This window comes from Chanos chanos, chromosome 9 (assembly GCF_902362185.1).
Source record: "Chanos chanos chromosome 9, fChaCha1.1, whole genome shotgun sequence".
NCBI lineage: Eukaryota > Metazoa > Chordata > Actinopteri > Gonorynchiformes > Chanidae > Chanos > Chanos chanos.
The window spans coordinates 2,448,052-2,468,707 of record NC_044503.1 but is presented as its reverse complement, the minus strand read 5'-3'; the positions used below and the strand labels follow the sequence as shown (position 1 = coordinate 2,468,707).

At 43.5% G+C, this 20,656-nt stretch overlaps 2 protein-coding genes across 4 annotated transcripts in view; one reads left to right on the top strand and one right to left on the bottom strand.

The window, feature by feature from the left end:
* eps15l1a (epidermal growth factor receptor pathway substrate 15-like 1a) overlaps nt 1–8,748 on the top strand; it is a 37,877-nt gene extending 29,129 nt beyond the window's left edge. For both annotated transcript variants that reach the window (XM_030784002.1, XM_030784001.1), the window contains exons 22-23: nt 2,576–2,790; nt 8,059–8,748. In XM_030784002.1, coding sequence (XP_030639862.1) covers nt 2,576–2,790; nt 8,059–8,205 — 362 coding nt within the window. In that variant the 3' untranslated portion in view covers nt 8,206–8,748. The remainder of the gene's footprint in view (nt 1–2,575; nt 2,791–8,058) is intronic.
* A 7,830-nt stretch (nt 8,749–16,578) lies between these two features.
* On the bottom strand, nt 16,579–18,930 carry klf2a (Kruppel like factor 2a). 2 transcript variants are annotated; one of them, XM_030784891.1, is made up of 3 exons: nt 18,720–18,930; nt 17,629–18,490; nt 16,579–17,518 (listed from the first exon to the last, which is right to left on the bottom strand). In XM_030784891.1, exons 1-3 carry the CDS (start codon nt 18,789–18,791, stop codon nt 17,343–17,345), a joined length of 1,110 nt encoding a protein of 369 aa, XP_030640751.1. In that variant the 5' UTR covers nt 18,792–18,930; the 3' UTR covers nt 16,579–17,342. The 2 variants fall into 2 exon arrangements, with proteins under 2 accessions (XP_030640751.1, XP_030640752.1); XM_030784892.1 differs by having other exon boundaries at nt 17,629–18,484.
* Nucleotides 18,931–20,656: the final 1,726 nt, after the last annotated feature.

The following is a 20,656-nucleotide window of genomic DNA, read 5'->3' as shown; positions in this document are numbered from 1 at the left end:
AACATGACGTTTTCTTCCATCACAAATTTCATTAATTAACGTTTCACTAATTTCATTGGGGTTTTTTTTTTTCTCTTTCTTTGATGCATTTTATTGTTATTTTGTATTTGTCGTTAATTTGAATTTCTGTAACGTAAGTGAAAAGAAGTCACTTTTAATAGTTCATCCGAAATTTTTGAGAGCAGATTATGAAGAAACGTCGGCTCAGATAGAGCGTACGCTGATGTATGGAGAAGAAATAAAAAAAAAAAACAATAATCGATTAAAAAAAAAAAAAAAAAAAAAAGTGCTACAAACCGAAAAGAAAAGAAGAGAAAAGAGAAGAGGGGCAGTCAGACGCTGAGAGCTGAGTACGAGACAGTGAAGGAGGTCAGATTTAGCGTGTCTGTGGAAGGCCTCTGGGCGCCTTGCTGCACAGCTGACGTCGACTGAGGTTGTACGCGGTGTTATGCCGGCTTGGCTTTTCTTTTCTTTTTTTTTTTTTTGAAAGTGTACAGGATATCACCAGCTTGGGTGGAGCTGCAAAGTTGTGGTGTTGCTGTTCCGCTTACGGAAAGAGAGAATCTGATTGCCCAGGCATGGCCTCAGCTAATATACCAATCATCATTACAGAGCGGTTAACACCTACCAAACAAAGCAACAGCCAGTTTAATGTTCCCACGAGCCTCAGCTGCATCACATAACAGCCACCACTACTACTACTGCCTCTTTAAATATGCGTGTCTGTACACACACACACACACACCGAGAATACCCGCTATTATGTATGAGTGAATGTAAGTCATTAGTCAGTGTTTTTGTGTTATGTTACGGTTGAAAACTATTTGCATAAACGCTGTCATGCATGATCAGCAGGCGACGCAAAGCTATAACCAGGTTATCGAAGACAAGAGATTAGATATTAGAATAAAACATCACCCTCAGAATCTTACTTAGCAAAAATGATGACATAAATAAACTTTTTTTTTTTTTTTTGGTCCAACCTGCCAGTGAAGAAGGGTCAGAGGGGGGTTTTCTGGTGGAAGATGGTTTTTCTGAAGTACCTAGGGTTTGAGGTGTAATGGTTTTATCCACTGGAGTGGAATGTAAGGTGTTGGCATTAGTTGTTTGTGTGTGTGAGTGTGTGTGTGCGTGTGTGTGTGTGTGTGTGTGTGGGGTGATGGTTCACCACAGGTTTAGCTGAAACTCTTGCGGTTTATACGACATAGCTCTGCCTTTCTCTTCCTGGTAAGATAAGAGTTTGCCTCAGCTGTAGCTCTAGGGCGTGGAGGGTTTTTACAAATAAAAAAAAACAAAAAAAAAAAACAACAACTTACAAACCCCAGCGAGGACCTCAAATGTTTTACATTTTTTGGTTAATTATAGATCCCTGGCCTTCTCTGGTAAAACTCTAGCCTTTAAACGGTCACAAATAGAATAAACACTTTTTTTTTTTTTTTGTCTTCTCAAAGTTGCTGCCCAAAGCTGAAAGCAGCTGATGGATAAGCCATCTCTCCTCAGATGGAAACTTTGCCCTTTTGACCTGTGGCCCCACTGTAACCCATACGTCAGCGCTCTTCAAGCGCTCGCATGTTTGTTTTTTGTTTCTCTGCAAAAATAAGTCACACGCTCATTCCACCTTGACCTCAGAAACACTCCAAACCCCCCCCCCCCCCAGTATTTCACCACCATTAATGTGAATGTGGACTCCTGCAGTGAAGATCAATTTGATGCATTTTATGAAATGTACCTGATAAATGAGGGTTTTATAACTGCATAAGACATGGATTTAGTCAGGGCAGAGTCTCCGAAGGATGCATGATGGTTTTGAGAACTGTCTCATTCATTTCTAAGACAGGACATACAGATGCCTCTGTTCCCTCTGAGAGAGTGCATGTCATGTTGTTCCCTCAGAGAGAGTGCATGTCATGTAGTTCCCTCAGAGAGAGTGCATGTCATGCAGTTCCCTCAGAGAGAGTGCATGTCATGTTGTTCCCTCAGAGAGAGTGCATGTCATGTAGTTCCCTCTGAGAGAGTGCATGTCATGTTGTTCCCTCAGAGAGAGTGCATGTCATGTTGTTCCCTCTGAGAGAGTGCATGTCATGCAGTTCCCTCAGAGAGAGTGCATATCATGTAGTTCCCTCAGAGAGAGTACATGTCATGTAGTTCCCTCAGAGAGAGTGCATGTCATGTAGTTCCCTCTGAGAGAGTGCATGTCATGTAGTTCCCTCAGAGAGAGTGCATGTCATGTAGTTCCCTCAGAGAGAGTGCATGTCATGTAGTTCCCTCAGAGAGAGTGCATATCATGTAGTTCCCTCAGAGAGAGTGCATGTCATGTAGTTAAAGAGCGTCAGAACGGGAACATTGTCAATCAGAGACCGATGTGAAAACTTTGGTCTGATGAAATAGTGAGTGAGGAAAAAAAAGACTGGGCTGACTTCTGAATTCAGATGATCCGAGTGAAATGAACTGTGGGTTTCGCTGTGTGTAGTAAATGTCTGAGAAAACAAAAAACAAAACAAAACAAAAAAAAAAAAACGGAAACAGAGGAAGAAAACAGGAGAGAAACCAAAGTTCTTCTCTGTCCTCTCCACAGGTAAGAGCACGCCTGTAAACCTCCCCGGGTCAGGCGACTCGTCCAAACCCAACGACCCGTTCCAGCCTTTCGGCTCGGACGTCGCCGACCCGTTTCAGAGTAAAAAAGGGGTCGGCGACCCCTTCAGCGGCAAGGACCCGTTTGCCCCATCGTTGACATCGTCTTCGAGTAAAGCTGCTAGAGACTCTTCCATGGGTTTTGCAGACTTCAGCTCTGTAAGTTGAGTCCAGTGATACTCCTCTCTGTCCGCTCCACTCTGGTTTTTCTTCCTTTTTTCTTTTTTTCTTTTTTTTTTTTTTTTTTTTCCAAACCGCTCTCTGTTTTTCAGCGGCGAGCGTGCTTTGTAGAAAACTCCGGAACGGCATCCCGCCCCTCGTCTGTCGTCGCTTCGTCCCCTCCTGCCGCTGTATCTCATTCAGGCTCTCATTTCTCAGCCATGGCTTATTTATTTGTCAATAACTCAAGTCATTTAGTAAACAAACAAACAAACAAACAAACAGTGAAGTAAAGAATGCGGGTCAGGAGTCTGACATTGCTCCACAGTGACTTGTGGCAAACCCGGCTCTGTGTGTTTGGACTTGACCAGTGTCCTGTCTCTAACTTGCTCGTATAATGCAGGAGCAGACACTCTACAACGCTTATATACAGGTTAAAAACCTGTCCCAAAGATCTCTCTTCTACTTCCCAGGGAACATTAATGAGGCAAAGAACATGTACTCCACTCCAGTTAAACCAGTTATGAAGCATTTTCAAACTTTCTTACTTTTTACCGATACAGGTTTAGAAATCTAGGGCCTGTCCACCTGCAGAGGTCTCAGAGTCATGTTAGATATTAATACAGTTCAGGAGATGGCAGCTGAGACCAACACAGTTCGTTACCAGAATGTTCTCTGAGTTTGTTCAGGTCTTATACCCTTTGGTCTGTTTGATGCTGTTTTTCCCGTGAGATGGGATTTTGGTCCTAGCCCTTTTCGTTAACAGAGAGCGGTTCGTGTAAATCTGTTCTGACGCTGAGTGGGAGACTCTTAGGGATCTAGTGGTGAACCACTGGTCAGCAAGGACAAGCACCACTGGAGAGTGGAAGCCATTTCTGAGCCGACGGGGCTTAGCTCTGGAGTTAAGATTTTATGCATACACAACAGAGGGATTAGCAACTTCAAGGCATACCTGCCATCTTAAAACACACACAGAGACCGAAGGGTTTACCATACGGGCATTTCTTTTTTTTGTATATGATTTTTTTGTTTTTGTTTTTGTTTGTATAAAAAAAAAAGGCGGTGGAGGGGGGGGGGGGCAGTATCACCTCTCAGCTCTCAGACTGAAGAACTCCCAGCATGCATTGTAAAACCCTGTCACACCATGATGATGCAAACCCACTCGTTTAAATGCTGTGCACTGCCAAATGTCTCTGTGCCCCTCCCCCTCTCCCTTCCTGTCCCCGCCCCCTTTATTCCTCCTGATTGGTGTGCATGACGAGGTGAAGCTTGGCTAAACCACATCTGATCTCCATGTGTTTACTGCAAACCCCAGCGTTTCGGATAGCTCAGTAAGTTTGAGCTTTTAGAAGGTTCTTTTGGGGTTTTGGGAGTTTTTTTTGTTTTGTTTTGTTTTTGAAGCAGACAGCCTTTGTTTGGTTGTTTTTTTTTTTTCCTTCTCTTTTTTTTCAGCTTCGTCTCAAATTTTTGGCTGTACGTTGCCTGTGGCTGAAATAAGCAGTGAAATAAACGCATGTTTTAGACATGGAAATCTATTGACAATAATGACAATAAGGTGCCTACAGATATGTTTGACGGTCCTCAATCCCCCCCCCCCCCCCCCCCCCCCGCTTTATACATCTGAATACTACCAACTTACAGCATACTGATCTAGGTTCAGTTTGGCTGTCCTCTCTGTTTTGGCAAACTACGCGCCAACAGGCAGAACGTAACCTGTAACCCTGGGTTCCTGCCGTGTTTACTCAGAATGGTTTAGCGGCTTCCCGCGTGTGATCCGTGATGCAGCTGTGCACGCGTCAGCTTCACCTGTCTTCCCGTGAGCTTTCATTGTTATTGTCATCGTCACCGCCGCCGTTGTCGTTGACGCTGTTGTTGTTGTTGTTGTTTTCGACGATCTGTCCTTGCGGTTAAAACGGCTCTGCCGTGTATTTTTTTTTCGCCTGTGTTGTTTGTCTGTTTCGTGGCCTGCCGCATCTCTCCCTCTCTGTTCATCCACGATTCATGTGATACAAGTGGCCAATTAAAAAGATCCATCCCAGTGTCACACTTGTTTTGTTTCGCTGTGTTTTTCTGGTTTGTATGTGTTACTGTGGGCGTGGGGTGTGTGTGTGTGTGTGTGTGTGTGTGTGTGTGTGTGTGTGTGTGGTAAACTAGATGGTGTTTGTGATGTGGTTACTCTTTCTCTCTCTGTGTTGTTTTGGTTGGTAACCCACTCTTCTCTTGCAGGAGCTGACAATGTTAAGGTAAGATTAATCGGAAAATACGTCTAAAATTGTCAGTTTTAATGTTATGCTCTGTTCTGTTTCTCTTTTTTTGTCTTAGAATAATAATGATATGATGAACACTGCATTGCTGATGAATGGATAAATGGCCACATGGTTAGATCAGGACACGTTGCATCACAGCAAAGCAGTGACATTAGCAGACAGCATGTTCTCAGTTCTCAGGCACTGTCAATGTCTCAAATCTGTCTTATTATAATTATTATTATCATTATTATTATTATTATTATTATTATTATTATTATCACTGTTGTTATCATTATTATTAGTAGTAGTATTAGTATTAGTATTGTTGTTATTATTATTAGTATTAGTAGTATTTGTATTATTATTAGTATTATTATGATAACTGTTGTTATCACTATTATTATTATTATCATTATTATTATTATTATAACTTTTGTTATCATTATTATTATTAGTAGTATTAGTATTACTATTGTTATTATTATTAGTAGTAGTACTAGTATTATTAGTAGTATTATTATGATCACTGTTGTTATCATTATTATTATTATTATTATTATTACCATTATTATTATTATTATTGTCACTGTTGTTGTTATTATTATTATTATTGGTATTAGTATTATTATTAGTATTAGTATGATCACTGTTGTTATCATTATTATTATTATTGGTATTATTATTAGTATTAGTATGATCACTGTTGTTATCATTATTATTAGTAGTAGTAGTAGTAGTGGTGGTGGTACTAGTAAGAAATGAGAGGCTTATGTGTTGAGTCGTCGTGTAAGACTGGCTGACGTCTGAGTGGTAACTGGGGCAGGGAATTGAATGTTTTTGAAGATTTTTCTTCTCATGTCCATCACTCTGTTCACTCACCGTCACTGCCTGAACACATCTCCGTCTCTACTCACGCTGTTACTGAACACATCTCACTCTGTATACACACACATTACTGAACACGTCTCAGTCTGTATACACACACATTACTGAACACATCTCAGTCTGTATACACACATTACTGAACACATCTCAGCCTGTATGCACACATTACTGAACACGTCTCTGTCTGTATACAGGCACATTACTGAACACATCTCAGTCTGTATACACACACATTACTGAACACGTCTCAGTCTGTATACACACACATTACTGAACACATCTCAGTCTGTATACACACATTACTGAACACATCTCAGTCTGTATACACACATTACTGAACACATCTCAGCCTGTATGCACACATTACTGAACACATCTCAGCCTGTATGCACACATTACTGAACACGTCTCTGTCTGTATACAGGCACATTACTGAACACATCTCAGCCTGTATACACACATTACTGAACACATCTCAGTCTGTATACACACATTACTGAACACATCTCAGCCTGTATGCACACATTACTGAACACGTCTCAGTCTGTATACACACACATTACTGAACACATCTCAGTCTGTATACACACATTACTGAACACATCTCAGCCTGTATGCACACATTACTGAACACGTCTCTGTCTGTATACAGGCACATTACTGAACACATCTCACTCTGTATACACACACATTACTGAACACGTCTCAGTCTGTATACACACATTACTGAACACATCTCAGCCTGTATGCACACATTACTGAACACGTCTCTGTCTGTATACACATATTACTGAACGCATCTCCGTCTGTATACAAACATTACTGAACACATCTCAGTCTGTATACACAAACATTACTGAACACATCTCAGTCTGTATACACATTACTGAACGTGTTTCTCGCTTTGTATATACACACATTGCTGAACACGTCTCAGTCTGTATTCACATTACTGAACACGTTTCTCTCTCTGTATATACACACATTGCTGAACACATCTCAGTCCATATGTTCACTGTTGCTGAACGTGTCACTGAACACACACTGTTACTGATCGACACACAGACTGTTACAGTCCAAACGCGTCTCACTTTCACAGTCTTTCATGACCCGTAATCCACAGCATCCTCACATTGAGTTTTAACAACCCGTGATGGGTTTGTGTGTGTGGGTGTGTGTGTGTGTGTGCGTGTGTGTGTGTATGTGTGTGTGTGTGTTTGCAGTGGGTTTGTGGTAATCGTGTTTAGAATCAGCACTACTCATTTCTGATCGTGAAGTTGTTCTTTGTGATGCCACAGTGCCAGTGAAACACTGAGACTGCAGTTTTCTGATATCCAAGCCCACGCGGCTATGACTGTCGGCATGTTCCTGTGTATATGCTTAATCATTATAAGAGATAAAGAGATAAAGCAGAACACTGTTCACAGGAGATTGCATGTGTTTTAAGTCTCCTTCTCTCCTGTGTGTGTGTGTCTGTGTGTGTATGTGTGTGTGCGTGTGTGTGTTTCTGTGTGTGTGTGTGTGTCTGCGTGTGTGTGTGTGTGTGTGTGTGTCTGCGTGTGTGTGTGTGTCTGTGTGTGTGTGTGTGTCTGTGTGTGTGTGTGTTTCTGCGTGTGTGTGTGTGTGTGTGTCTGTGTGTGTGTGTCTGTGTGTGTGTGTGTGTCTGCGTGTGTGGTATGTGTGTGTGTGTGTGTGTGTCTGCGTGTGTGTGTCTGTGTGTGTGTGTGTCTGTGTGTGTGTGTGTGTGTGTATGTGTGTGTGCGTGTGTGTGTTTTTGTGTGTGTGTATGTGTCTGCGTGTGTGTGTGTGTGTGTGTGTGTGTGTGTCTGCGTGTGTGTGTGTGTCTGTGTGTGTGTGTCTGCGTGTGTGGTGTGTGTGTGCGTGTGTGTGTCTGTGTGTGTGTGTGTGTGTGTGTGTCTGTGTGTGTATGTGTGTGTGTGTGTGTGTGTCTGCGTGTGTGGTGTGTGTGTGCGTGTGTGTGTCTGTGTGTGTGTGTGTGTCTGCGTGTGTGGTGTGTGTGTGCGTGTGTGTGTCTGTGTGTGTGTGTGTGTCTGTGTGTGTGTGTCTGTGTGTGTGTGTGTGTGTGTGTGTCTGCGTGTGTGGTGTGTGTGGTGTGTGTGTGCGTGTGTGTTAGTTTGGGAACGAGGCGCAGCAGTTGGAGTGGGCGAAGCGAGAGAGTGAGCGAGCAGAGAGAGAGCGGCTGAAGAGGCTTCGGCAGCAGGAGCAGGAAGACCTGGAGCTCGCCATCGCTCTGAGCAAAGCCGAGATGTCCAACGCCTGACTGTGAAAAGCCTTCTCACCGCACCTGCCCCCTACCCTCTCTCCCCCTAAAACACACACACACACACACAAAACAAAGACAACCCCGCACTCCACACGTCCCCAGAGCCAACCCCCACCCCACCCCCCACCCCCCCGGCTATACCCTCTCCGATTCCCAAATCTGCTTCTCCCAAATCAAACTGGTTTTCGTTCTCCCCTCCCAACGTCCCACTGGTTTTTTCCTGCCCTGGGAAGCTGCTTTGGGCCTGTAGTAACCAATCAGAGGCTGGAAGGATCACATGACTAATTATGGAGGTCTGGTTGCTCCTCATCGAGGAGTTCTGCTTGGGGAAACAGACACGTGGTCACAAATCTGGCGTTGATGAAAAGATGCAGTGGACCGAGGGTGGGGTCAGAGGTCAGTCAGCAGTGACCGGGGGGTTTGAGGGTTTTGGAGAAAGGACAGATAGAGATGCTCCTAACCATCACTCTCTCTATCTCTCTGTTTCTCCCGTTACCGTGGCGTTGGGTTTGATGGGGGCTGGGCGGGGGAGGGGGGGCCTTGTGGTGGTTTGGGAATGAACTGCTTTGCTGTGTGTGCACTGCATCCTACCTGCACTGGTCTGGCGAACAGAGGAAGTTCGTTTCACGTTAACGAGAGCGTGCGAGCAAGCGTGCGTCAGCCCCTGTGTACGCAACGTCACGGTCGCCCACGTCACGGTCAATCAGGCGTCTGCAAATTCATCAGCTCCATTTGATCCCCGACCCGCCCCGCGACCGCGCCCAGTTGGAGAGGACGAGATGGACGGCGACCCGCAGAAACCGTCTCGCTGACGTTGACACGACGGGTCAGCGTCGGTCAAAACTTGGCCCGACAGAGGAGCATGGTACTTCACGCCTGAGCACCTGACACGAAACCACAACATACAGGAACACGATAAGGGAAGGGATTGTGGATTCTGGTGTGTGTGGATTCTGCTGTGTCGTGTTTCGGACGTGGCTTTCGTGTGGAAGAGAAGAACAGTGAGAAGGGCTTTGGGTGGAGTGGAGCTGGAGTGACTGGAAATGGAATTAATATTGAGATTTGCTGGTACTGGGTGGAAACCTAGTTTTGCTGCGACTGGAACTAATTATACAGGTTTATACTTTCTCTCTCTCTCTCTCTCTCTCTCTCTCTCTCTCTCTCTCTCAGTAAGAGTGTCAGCCTCAGAGGGGTGTGTGTGAGGGAGAGTGCGTGCGTTGGTGTGTGTGAGTGTGAGCGTGCACAAGAGTGCTAATGTGAGTGTGTGGCTGTGCACATGCATATGTCCAGACAGACGCTGGTTTGGCTTTGATCTGATGAGTGTTTTTTCTGACATTATCACAGGAGAGAGAGAGAGAGAGAGAGTGAGTGAGCACTGGCTGTTGCCTTGAGTAACGGGTGACCGTACTCTGAGGACAGAAGAATAGATAAATATCATTCTTTTCTTTTTTTTTCTCTGGTTCATTCTCTTGAGTGACTGCTGTTACAGTATTCGATATTTCATCTCATTCTCGTACTGCTTCACATAAAAAGGACTACGAAAAAATGACTTCACAAGCACAATTTACAGAACTGACAGCAACTTACAGGGGCTTTGTGTTTTATCAGCTCTAACAGGCAAAGGACTGCATGCCCCTGGATGCCTGTGTTTGTGTGTGCGTGTGCGTGTGCGTGCGAGTGTGTGTATCCTCAGACTGGCGTTGGTTTCTGTTCTGAAATAGATTGGTTTAAATCTAACGTACGCACTAAAAAAAAAAAAAAAGAAAAGAAAGAAGAGAGAGAGATCTCATTCTCTGGTTTGATAACAGTTTTTTTTTTTAAACTGCATGTTCTTATACTTGAACTGGATATGAAACCAGGCGCGCATAAATATGTCTGTTTTAATACTGTACTCGACCAGTAATCCTCAGTCTGTTTGTTTGATCGGTACATCCTGACAAATCGCACGTATTTAAACAAATGCAGCTCCTCAGTGGCACCAACCTCTCATCATGGCGCTTTGATCAGTTACAGTGAGACACACACACAAGCGCTGGGGAGATGAGGAAGAGTGTGATAGAGAGGAAGGGCGTGAGGAGCACGGTCTTTAGAGAGAGAGAAAAAAAAAAACATGCAAAATAAACAAAAAAATAATCTGTAATGAAGCGACTGTGTTTAACGGATAGTGATACCAACACGTCTCTGCCATGTGTACTGTATCTGCCTTCAGAAACACTGTGTGCTTTCACACACACACACGCACACGCACACATACGCACATGCACATGCACGCACGCACGCACATGCACACAAACACACACACACGTACGCACACACACGTATGCACACACGCACACAGGCACACACGCGCACACATGCACATAGACACACACATGCACACAGAGACAAACACATGCACACAGACACACACACACAGACACACACGGAGTGCTTGCTGTGGTGCTGTTACTCCTCCAGGCCCTGTGCTCTGATGTGAAATAGTCGTGCGTGCTGAAGCCCATCTGTTTTAAGGGAGCGCTCCTATGGCAGTCAGAGCTAGCCTCACGTAAATGTGCAGTTACACACACAGTGTCATGTTTCACAACTGGTACATATCACTCCTCTTCTCTCCACTGAGTCATGTGACCTCCTCTCTTGTTTGCTCTCTTTTTTTGCTTTGCAGTCTAATGTTTTATGTGGTTTATTCCAAACCCCTCTGACCTCTGTTCGGTTTTTCTTGTGGTGTTTTAATCACAAGACGATCTGACACCAAAAGGTATCGACCCCCAGCACGCCCCTGTTCGTCAAGTCACACCAGAGCAGCGTCGTCGCTGAGAGAAGGCCCTAAGCCTCTAATGGAAGTAACTCACTGCACTGAAAAGATACGCCCCCCCCCCCCCCTCCCCCCCATTCCATTTTAAGGCCGAACATTCTATTGGAACGCACGGCAAGGTTCCGGAACTCCCGTTGTGACATCACTACCCCTTTCCCTCATTCTCCTCTCCCCATGTCCCCCTAGGCACAACCCGTGTCACGCTTTAGTTTACACTCCGAGTTAGGTTTGTTGAATGCGAGCTGTAGTTTGTGTTTGAGTGTTTGGACCGGGGTCACAGCCGCTGTCCCTGGTCTAACACACGGCAGAGAGCTTGGAAATGACTGTGAGCTCGGTCAAGCTTACGGTAGATACCACTTAATACTCTGTGTGTGTGTGCGCGTGTGTGTGTGTGTGTGCATGTGAGTGTCTGGGTATGATATCTCCATTGTGCAATAGTTTATTTGTTTTACTGAGATGTATGTGTGAGTCCATTGTCATGTTAATATCCAGTTTAATCTTTTTTTAATATTATTGTCATAAAGATTTTATTGTTGTTGTTTGTTTTGTTTTGTTTTTTAGTTTGTGTCATTGATACGTGTTGAACAGATGAATGTGAAGCAGAATGCATTCCTCTTGCCCTGAGTCTCACCCTGTCTCCTGTAGATTATGAATAAAAAAAAAAAGAAATGGTTAATCTGTCTTACTGAAATGCATTAAAAAAAACTCCATATACATAAAATCATGTACATTATATCTGTTATATTTGTCCAATATAAAACATGGGGAAAAAAGACAAAATGTTGTAAGTTAAAAACATTTGGAGAGTTGGAGACTACACTAGTAGTGCTATGAAAAGCTACAGGTCTCTTTGGACATGTTTAACGCTCAGTTATGTGTTTAAATAGAATTAAAAAAAAAATGTTTCAGATACAACTCAGTGTGGCCTGGTCTCTTTGTTTCATCATGTTGTCCATGGGTTCAGACGACAGTTTGAGGAGGTTTTGACCCAAGTCTAGCGCAGCGCTGAAGCATCTCAGCACATTTCAGCGCTCTCCCTGCTCGCGCAGCACAGGGCTTTTTCACGGGTTTCATCAGCAGCATCAGAGCAGGGAGAGATTTAAAACGAGATTTAAAATTTATAGAAACGCTCGTGGGCCTCTTGGAGCAGGCCGGGGAAACTGACGTAAAGTAGAGAACGTCTAACTGTCACGCCCGAAAGGTCGTTCGAGTAGGTGATTAAAGATTCTGTTGTCTGTAGCGAGTAAAATAGCCTTTTTGTTACGAACATCTGCAAACGGTGGTGTTTTTGGGTGTTTGCTTGTTTGGTTCAGTTAAGAACTCATTATAAGTTAAGCAGGCGAACTGTATTTTCATTCGAACATTTTGTTTTAGAGCAAAGATCGTCCCTACAGGGCGGACGTTTTACGTAACATCGACCGTTAATGAACTGTGTTTTTATTTTTTTTTTTTTTCCTCTCTGTTTTAAGTGACATATCGCAGATCTTGAGTGCTGAGTCTGTTTCTTAGTTAAACACTACATCTCTCATCTGTCAACCTGCGACCTGAAATTCAAGAGCTTTTTTAATTTGGGAACGTTAACAGTCTCCATGTGAAATAACAGGAAATTCCAAAGAAAACTTTTATTTACCTTAAATATGTGTCACTGAAATTCGCGAGATGAAGTGGCCATGGAAACGGTGTTTAGTGGGACGGCTCCGGTAAAGAGAGATTCGCGTAGCTTCACAAAATCGGTTTGCGGCGTTTGACCCCTGTTTACACATACCTCTAGCGCAATTTAGTATTCATCCTCATCCTCAACTCTGGAACATTTACTTTTCATTAAAGAATAAATAAATTAAGACATGGTTTTGTTGGAAATAGTTGACATTTTTGAAGCAGGCAGACCCCGTAAATATGTGTATACTTTCACTCATTACTTGTTTAGGCTGGAACAGTCTCGCCGATGGCCGTCTCCCTCACCACGTTGCTCTCTCCGTCCCTGCACAGACGCGCTGTTCCTGGAAAGGGGGGGGCGGGGGGTATCCCATGTGGTGTAAGGAGTTGCAGGTGTAGCCGGAGCAGCAGGATCAGATTGCCGTGATGTTGGAGAGAAGGGGAAAATGTCCACACACGTGTTCGTGCGGTGGCCCTTAGAGGGGTTCTAAAGCAAGGTCCGTATCCCTCCAAAGCCGTAACGCTGGTAACAGGATCCTGTATGTGTGTTCAGTCTGCTTACATTATGTGAATAGAATGTTAATGGACAAAAACACTGACAGCTGGCCCTGTGTGTGTGTGTGTGTGTGTGTGTGTTCTTATAACCTCTTTTGCCTGATTTGACAGCACATCCTGATGGATCTTAATCAATGCAAAACTAAACTCCTCTAGAATCAGTGACGACCTGATGGACGAAGAAGACCGTAATGTCTTACTAGTTCACTAGACTGTTCTGAGGTAACGCGCAGGGGGTTCGTGGATATCCGCACGATTTGGCGATGAGCCGAATGTTTTGCCCACAGCTCCTTACTGATGGATGGACCGAAACGAGTCTTCGGACATGGAAGTGGATGGCAGGACATTTGGACCTGTGTATGTAGTCCTGTGTGTGAGATAAACTGCAGGACTGAAGAGTTCCAGACATGGGTTTGGTGTATTTAATCAGCTGCCTTAAGGAGTGTGTGTGTGTGTGTGTGTGTGTGTGTGCGCGCGTGTGTTTCTCGTGTATAACGTGACCCAGGGGATGTTTTGGTACTGGCAGAACACTCATACTCGCCAATGGAGCTGTCAAAAAGCTGTAGGCAGAGACTAATGCAGGCCAGATGCACACTCCTCTCCTTTCCTGCTTGCTTGCAAAAATATGCGATTTTTCTATTGGTTTATTGTCATCCAATCTCTGTGTGTGTGTGTGTGTGTGTGTGAGCTGTTATATACTGAGGTGATCCCTGGAGGGGAGAGAGGAACTACAGTGGAAGATTTAGGTCCATTCAGATCTTAAGAAGATTTAGGCAAATTCAGATCTCTAAATCTCTCAGACTTGGATCTGTTTCACATTGTGTCAGATATGCCAGGTGACTCTGTTAGATGTGACTCAAACAAAAACAAAACACATTTCACAACAATAACAACCACAAGAACAACAACAAAAGTCCAGTCTCATGCCAGCTGCCCAGCACAAACTGTAACAAATGTCTGTACATACTGGTTCAGACATTTTCCCATGCTGGGGACTTTCCAGAAAAATTCCAGTAGATGGCATCCTCTTCCCATGGCATTCCCATCCTGTGCCCAGAGGGACGTCGATCAGATCGGTGCTGATGCTCTACCCAGGGGATAGGTCACCGAGCGGAACCAGCGGTGAACGCTTCGGAAAGTCAACAGTGGTGCTGACTTACCGTCAACCATCACCTATTTCACAGTTGTCAGTGTGAATAAAAAATAAACAGCATTTCTGGGAAAGGGAGGAGGGGGAGGGAGACAGCACGTTCCATGATAGAAAACTCTGGTGAATGTTTTTGAAGGGACTGTGTTTTGGTGTGGCGCTGTGACATGGAGTCTGAGGATCCTATGTTGAGTCGAGTTGAGATTTGTCATCTGATCAGTAAGAGGGGAAGACTGGGTAGCGTTAGCGTGGATCCGCGTGAGGTACACTAAAGCCCCACTCTGGTGAGATAAAGATCTACGCTCACATGCGCTCTGCATTTTGTTCTAACTTCTCTCATTGTCATTTGTGCTGACGCGACAAACTGCACGTCTCTCGCAGGCAATCTCAATACACACAAGCACGCACGCACGCACACACACACACACACACACACACCCATATTTATTTCAGTGCAATCGGAGGAACGCTACTTTCTCTACTCTAGATCAGAGTTTCTGCCACTCACCCGCTCACTCGCTCGCTCACTCACTTCTGGTTCTTTTTCTCGCTTTCCCTCACCGTCTCTGTTTTCAATATTGTGAGAGACGAAAGCTGAAATGCAAAAAGCCTCTGTGGACTTTTTTTTTTTTTTCATTCATGAAGTTTGTGATCGTGACTAATCTAAGATTGTTCCCGTTAAGCTAATGTTAAGATGTTTCTCTAACATCCCTGTTATTTTTTTTTTTTTTTCTTTTTTGCGACCTTAGTGAAAACTTCTGATTTTTATCTGAGGTGAGCTGTGACTCATAGCAGTGCCTGTTGTTGGTTTCATATCAAACCGTTTTTCTGGTAGGTAGATTATACTCTTCAGATTACTCACCTCATGTCCGTTTCGTTCTGCTGCAGGAGTGATGATATAACCCATACAGTCCATTCAATGTGCCATATTTCACAGAATAAAACAGGTTTGTTGTTCTCTCCACAGTAGGTGGTAAAGTGATTAGAATGTGGATGATTTTATTTATTTATTTATGTTTAACTCAGAAATATGCCTATTTTAAAACTATTGTTTCTTTAATTGCACCTATCTCAAAAACTTGATTAAATCTTTGTGAACCTGATTGAGGCTAAACTGCGTTTTTTTTATCTCTCTGCGTGTAGCCTGGACCCAAACCAAAAAAACAAAACAAAACAAACCAAACAAACAGAGAACTGGTGTGAGAACCTAGTGAACTCTTTAGCAGAAAGTATCTCACCCAGAGTGAAAGATCATCATTTGGCCCTAGCCTGACACTTAAACACCAGGGTATTTACTGCAGCCTGTAGTGTTTATTACTTCCGTGTGACCCAGGCAGGGTACTCTGACTTGATGCCTCCCATTAGGACGAGGATGGGCAGAAATATTACTGTTTTGTTTGCGTTTTTTTTTTTTTTTTTGGCATGACTGAAGTCAACGCACACCGATCCAGCAGTGGTTCCCACAGGACTGCTCTTCAACTGCTTTTTGCGTTTTTACGAGGCCTCATAGCTTTTCACACATCCACCAACATATCCATCAAGCTTTTAGAACAGTCAGAAGTCCCCACAGGCATATGACTTTGTCCAGTCGGATCAATTTACCTCCCCTTTATTAGATTGGCATCTCTCTATTCTCAAGATTTTGCAGCTGAGCAAGCAGAAGTCTCTCTCTCTTTCTCTCTCTTTCTCTCTCTCTCTCTCTCTCTCTCTCTTTCTCTCTCTCTCTATCTATGCACCATCTCTCCAGCAGTCCTGCTGTGTGCTCGCTGAGGCGGAATTGCTTTTCTTTTAAACTGGGCCATACCCACATGCCCAGACAGAACCACCATCTCTACAGTTATGATCATGGAAGGTCTGTATTTATAGCTCTTAACTGTTGTTGTCTGTCTACAGATCTGATGCAGCTGGAAGACATTGTGTTCTGTGTTTAGTGTAAGAAGTTTTGTCATGCCTGCATTAAAAGCCCCTAAGCACACAGCACTGAACTGCACAAGACTTGAACCTGTCTCTCTGTATCTGACTGTTCATGGATTTTTATTTATTTATTTATTTTTTTAATATGAGGGTTATGCTGACTGGAATTTGCAACAAGTGGTGTCAGAGAAAAGGATTTGTCTCATCACAAATGAGAAGAAAGCAATATATATATCTCAAATTTAAATTTTAATATATACATTCAGTACACTATTTACATTGTATAAATTATTTACAAGTCAAAAGACTTAACTCAGAAAACAAAAACTCTAAAAATGTAAAGTTCTTTGGTAACAACAAACAGTTGAGACAAAAAACAGACTGGAATGTGTATTTAAAAACTGTTTGAATGAGAACAGTTCTAGATTAAGACACCCTGATTTTTTTTTTTTCAAAATTTCTGACATGTTGATAAATGCACAAACATGATTAAACATTCATTTCAAGCCTCAAGTACTTGTAAGGCAGTTTTAGAAAATAAAATTTAAAAAAAACATTGTCTTAATGCTTATTTCATTTTTGCAGGTTAAACAATTACATACGATTGTCTTTTTTTTCTTGGCCAAGTACTTATGGCACTCGTGAGATGCATAGCTACATGGGATAACAAATAGGCACTGTTGTGACGTCACGATTACATCATGTTAGACGAACTTGTTTACTGTTTGATTCCAGTTACGTCAAAGGTTTGGGTCCAGCCCAGTAAACTACTTTATAAACGTGTTTATAAATGCAAACAAAATATACTTAACAAAATTTTTTTTTTGTTGTTGTTCAAAGAAACTGTAGTACCAGCTACACAATGCAAAAATAGGTATATGTTTGACAAAATGTCAGGTCTGTTCATGTTTTTGGCATTTCTATATACTGAGACAAACATTAAATAGCTTGTTTGTTTGTTTGGGTCATAATGCATGTTTTGAATATATTCATGCCTGTTCTTTGCTCAGTGTGTTAAAGTCCACAGGTGTATTGAGCGCGTGTCCCTTCCTACATGTGTCTCTTCATATGCAGCGCGAGATGATCGGACCGGGAGAAGGCACGCTCGCACAAGTGGCACTGGAAAGGTCGATGTCCAGTGTGCTTACGGAAATGACGTGTCAACTCATCGGATCGGGCAAACTTCCAACCGCAACCCTCCCAGCTGCAGTGGTAAGGTTTCTCGCCTGTGAAAGAATGATTAAAAAAAACATTAGTTTCGTGAAATACGCAAAAATCAAAGTTTTAATTCTCAACATGGAACTTCAGTGAGTTCAGTTAGAGGAACAGCTTTTACCTGTATGCGTGCGGAGATGCGCTTTCAGATGCGAGCTCTTGGTGTATGTTTTACCGCAGCCTGTGAAAGTACAGGTGTGAGTTGCGGTCCGTTTCCTTGGCCACGAGCGCCGACCCCTCTTGGGCTTGGAGTCCAGCAGCTCGAGCGGAGAAGACGGTGGAGTGAGCAGAACTCTCTGGTTGGCGGACGCCCCTGCTATTCCATCCTCGCACATGCCGAAGCCGTGCGCGCTATGGAATGGCAAATGCATCTGGGGATGCGGATGATGCGGGTGCACGTTCGGGTAACCGTGCGGGGGCAGAGTCATCGTGTGGCACATCTGCGGCGGGGGGCACTCCGAGTTGAGCAGTTCGGTCGGGCTGAGCGGGGGGGTCATGCTACCCTGAGGTGAATTCGCCAGCCGCGGTTGCTCATACGCCCTCATGCACGCGCCACTGCCTTCCTGCTTGATTTTGGGAACCATTCCCATTGCGGGTCCGTAACTGTCCAAGTGAGGCTCGACTTTTATGCTGTCCGAAGTGATCGCGAGGAATCTCCCTTGCATGCCACCGGCGTGAGTCTGTTGGCAGTAAGTGTCCACTTCAGATCTCAGAAGTTCTGCCATCAGACTGTTGTTATACGGCGGAGGAGAGCCGTTTAGGTCGGGGACAGGGTAGGCAGAGTTGAACATGTTGCCTGACTCGGGCATTCTGTACTCGCCTCCAATCTCCGTAGGCTCAGAACCCGCTGTGTTTGAAAGAATAAATTCCAGATCCAACAAATTATCTAGATCCTCGTCGTCGTGTCTGCTAAGCATATCCATGTTCGGAGAAATGTCAGTCAGCGTGCAGCTGGAATGCATGTCACTCTTCCATCTCTGCAACTAAGAAAGGTCGATTTTGTTAAAAAAAAAAAAAATCATAAGGAAAGATTGAGTCGTCAGCTACAATTAAATACTGTTTTCATTAACAGACAAAGATTTAAAACTTTGTAAATGATTAATTTAAAAACGTGAGCGGTTATTCTGAGATAAGGAAAACGCTCTTAAATTATCCCCGCTCCCATTCACTGTATACCACAACATATCATTTAGAAAACGAGCAAATACTTACATCTTCCCAACACTTTTCTCTCTGAGTTGCAAAAGTTGAAATTGAAGGCAAAATGGTCTCACTCAAGGCCATCTCCAGTCAAAATTAGGAGAACGAAGCTCTTATGTTTCACCGCAAATTTAGATGTAGTCTCTCAAAAGGCAAGACTTTGGAAGAGCAGTCGTAATCCTACAGGGAGAATTTGCTGTAGACAACTACAACAAGATCTCCGTCTTTATAACGAAGTGTTTCAAACTCATGTGCGAGTTTGATTGGTAGGCAACCCTATCTTATAAATATCGCCGCTGAGAAGCTGGACCAATTGTACGAAGCGGAGGAAATACGTTCAGGATGGACGTAGTTCACTATCCGTCCCTAATTTTAGCTCCGGTATATAACGTTGCTCCTCGGCGAAAGCCTGTCGTCTGTTCTGTAGCGCAGGCATTCACGAGCGGGCTTCTTAAATCTTCTCCAGCACCCGCCCCTAAACGAGTTTAACAAGGCAAGTTACCTCCTCTGAAGACAGAAAGAAAGAAAGAGAAAGAGAGAGAGAGAGAGAGAGAGAGAGAGAGAGATTACTCTTAGTAGTAGAAGGCATAGTGTCGATACTGACGGATAAAGCCTATTACCACACGGATGCAAAAAGAACTCGCACACCTTCAATTTAATCCTTTCAAACGACATGAAACCTAAGGAACGCAATTTAGCGTAAACTTTGCGTGTGTTTTTTAGTTGTTGCTTAAAAACCAGAACTGCTGATGTAAGCTACAAGTAGCCTACTTTATTGTTCTCTAATAGTCTGGAATTTTTATTTTTATTCATGGAAGTACATTAAGACAAACATACATTTTTAACAGTGATACTGAAAATGCTGAAGTCACTCGATTCATGTGATATTTCTGAGTCGTGTTTCAACGGTCTTTTCAAAATTGAAAAAGACATAACTGCAGTGACATTTTTAATACAAGAGTTTCTTGCGCACCTGCCTGACAACGCCCCCCCCCCCCCCCCCCCCCACGACAGAACTCATTAACATACCCTCTCTCCTTGACAGAACCGAACTCCATCGAACATCAGAGCCTTTCATAAAGACCCGGCCGAGAGGCGCCAGGTACACCTAAGTCTTTTCAGGCCACGCAACCTCCCGAAAACACATACCATTATGGCATTTAAGACCCTATTCATTTGTTAATGACAAGCTTCAGTAATGGGGGGCTAGGCTGCTTTGTCCAAACGGCAGGTATCGGGGCAATTAGGCTTCATTCAGTGAGTTTTTGGCAAAGAGTGGCGAGGGAAAATTTTAGACAGTGATTAGACATTAAGCCATTCAGTTCAACTAAGATAACAATTGGACGGTACAGTGATTATGTTTTATTCCCAAACACAGCAAGCTGCGTATTCTTTATGTCTTTGCTGGTACGCCATGTTAAAATTCCCTCGTTCTCCTTCTGTCTTGTCTTTTCTGACCGTTTGTTGTCCACGGACTGACACGCTGCTCTTCCGTTTAGCGTCTTGCTCAGTGCGCTCCTGACAATTGAATTAATTCCACAGTGTCAGAAAACATCACTGAAGACTGAGTGTAGATCGCTAAGAAACGATAGAACAACCTACTGCCGCTGGTTACGTTTAGGCTCTCCTAATATATAATCATAGTTCATTCAAATCGTCACTGTTTGGAATTAATTCTACAAACGTATTTTACACGTTCTAATAGAAGAAGTTCTTTAATATCAGCGTTTTTACGTAATGAGAACGTAAAAAAAGTTACAATTTTTTAGTGTAATTTCTTATGCAATCCTGCTATCATGTCAACACACTGCTTTCTTGCTCTAACATCATTCATTTCCCCTTGTTTTGTTGTTGTTGTTGAATACTCGTTTTAATCTATGTAATGTAACTACATGTCAGTTCAGGTGAAGGTACAAGACATTGACCGGAGGGCCTTTGACTGTACTGCG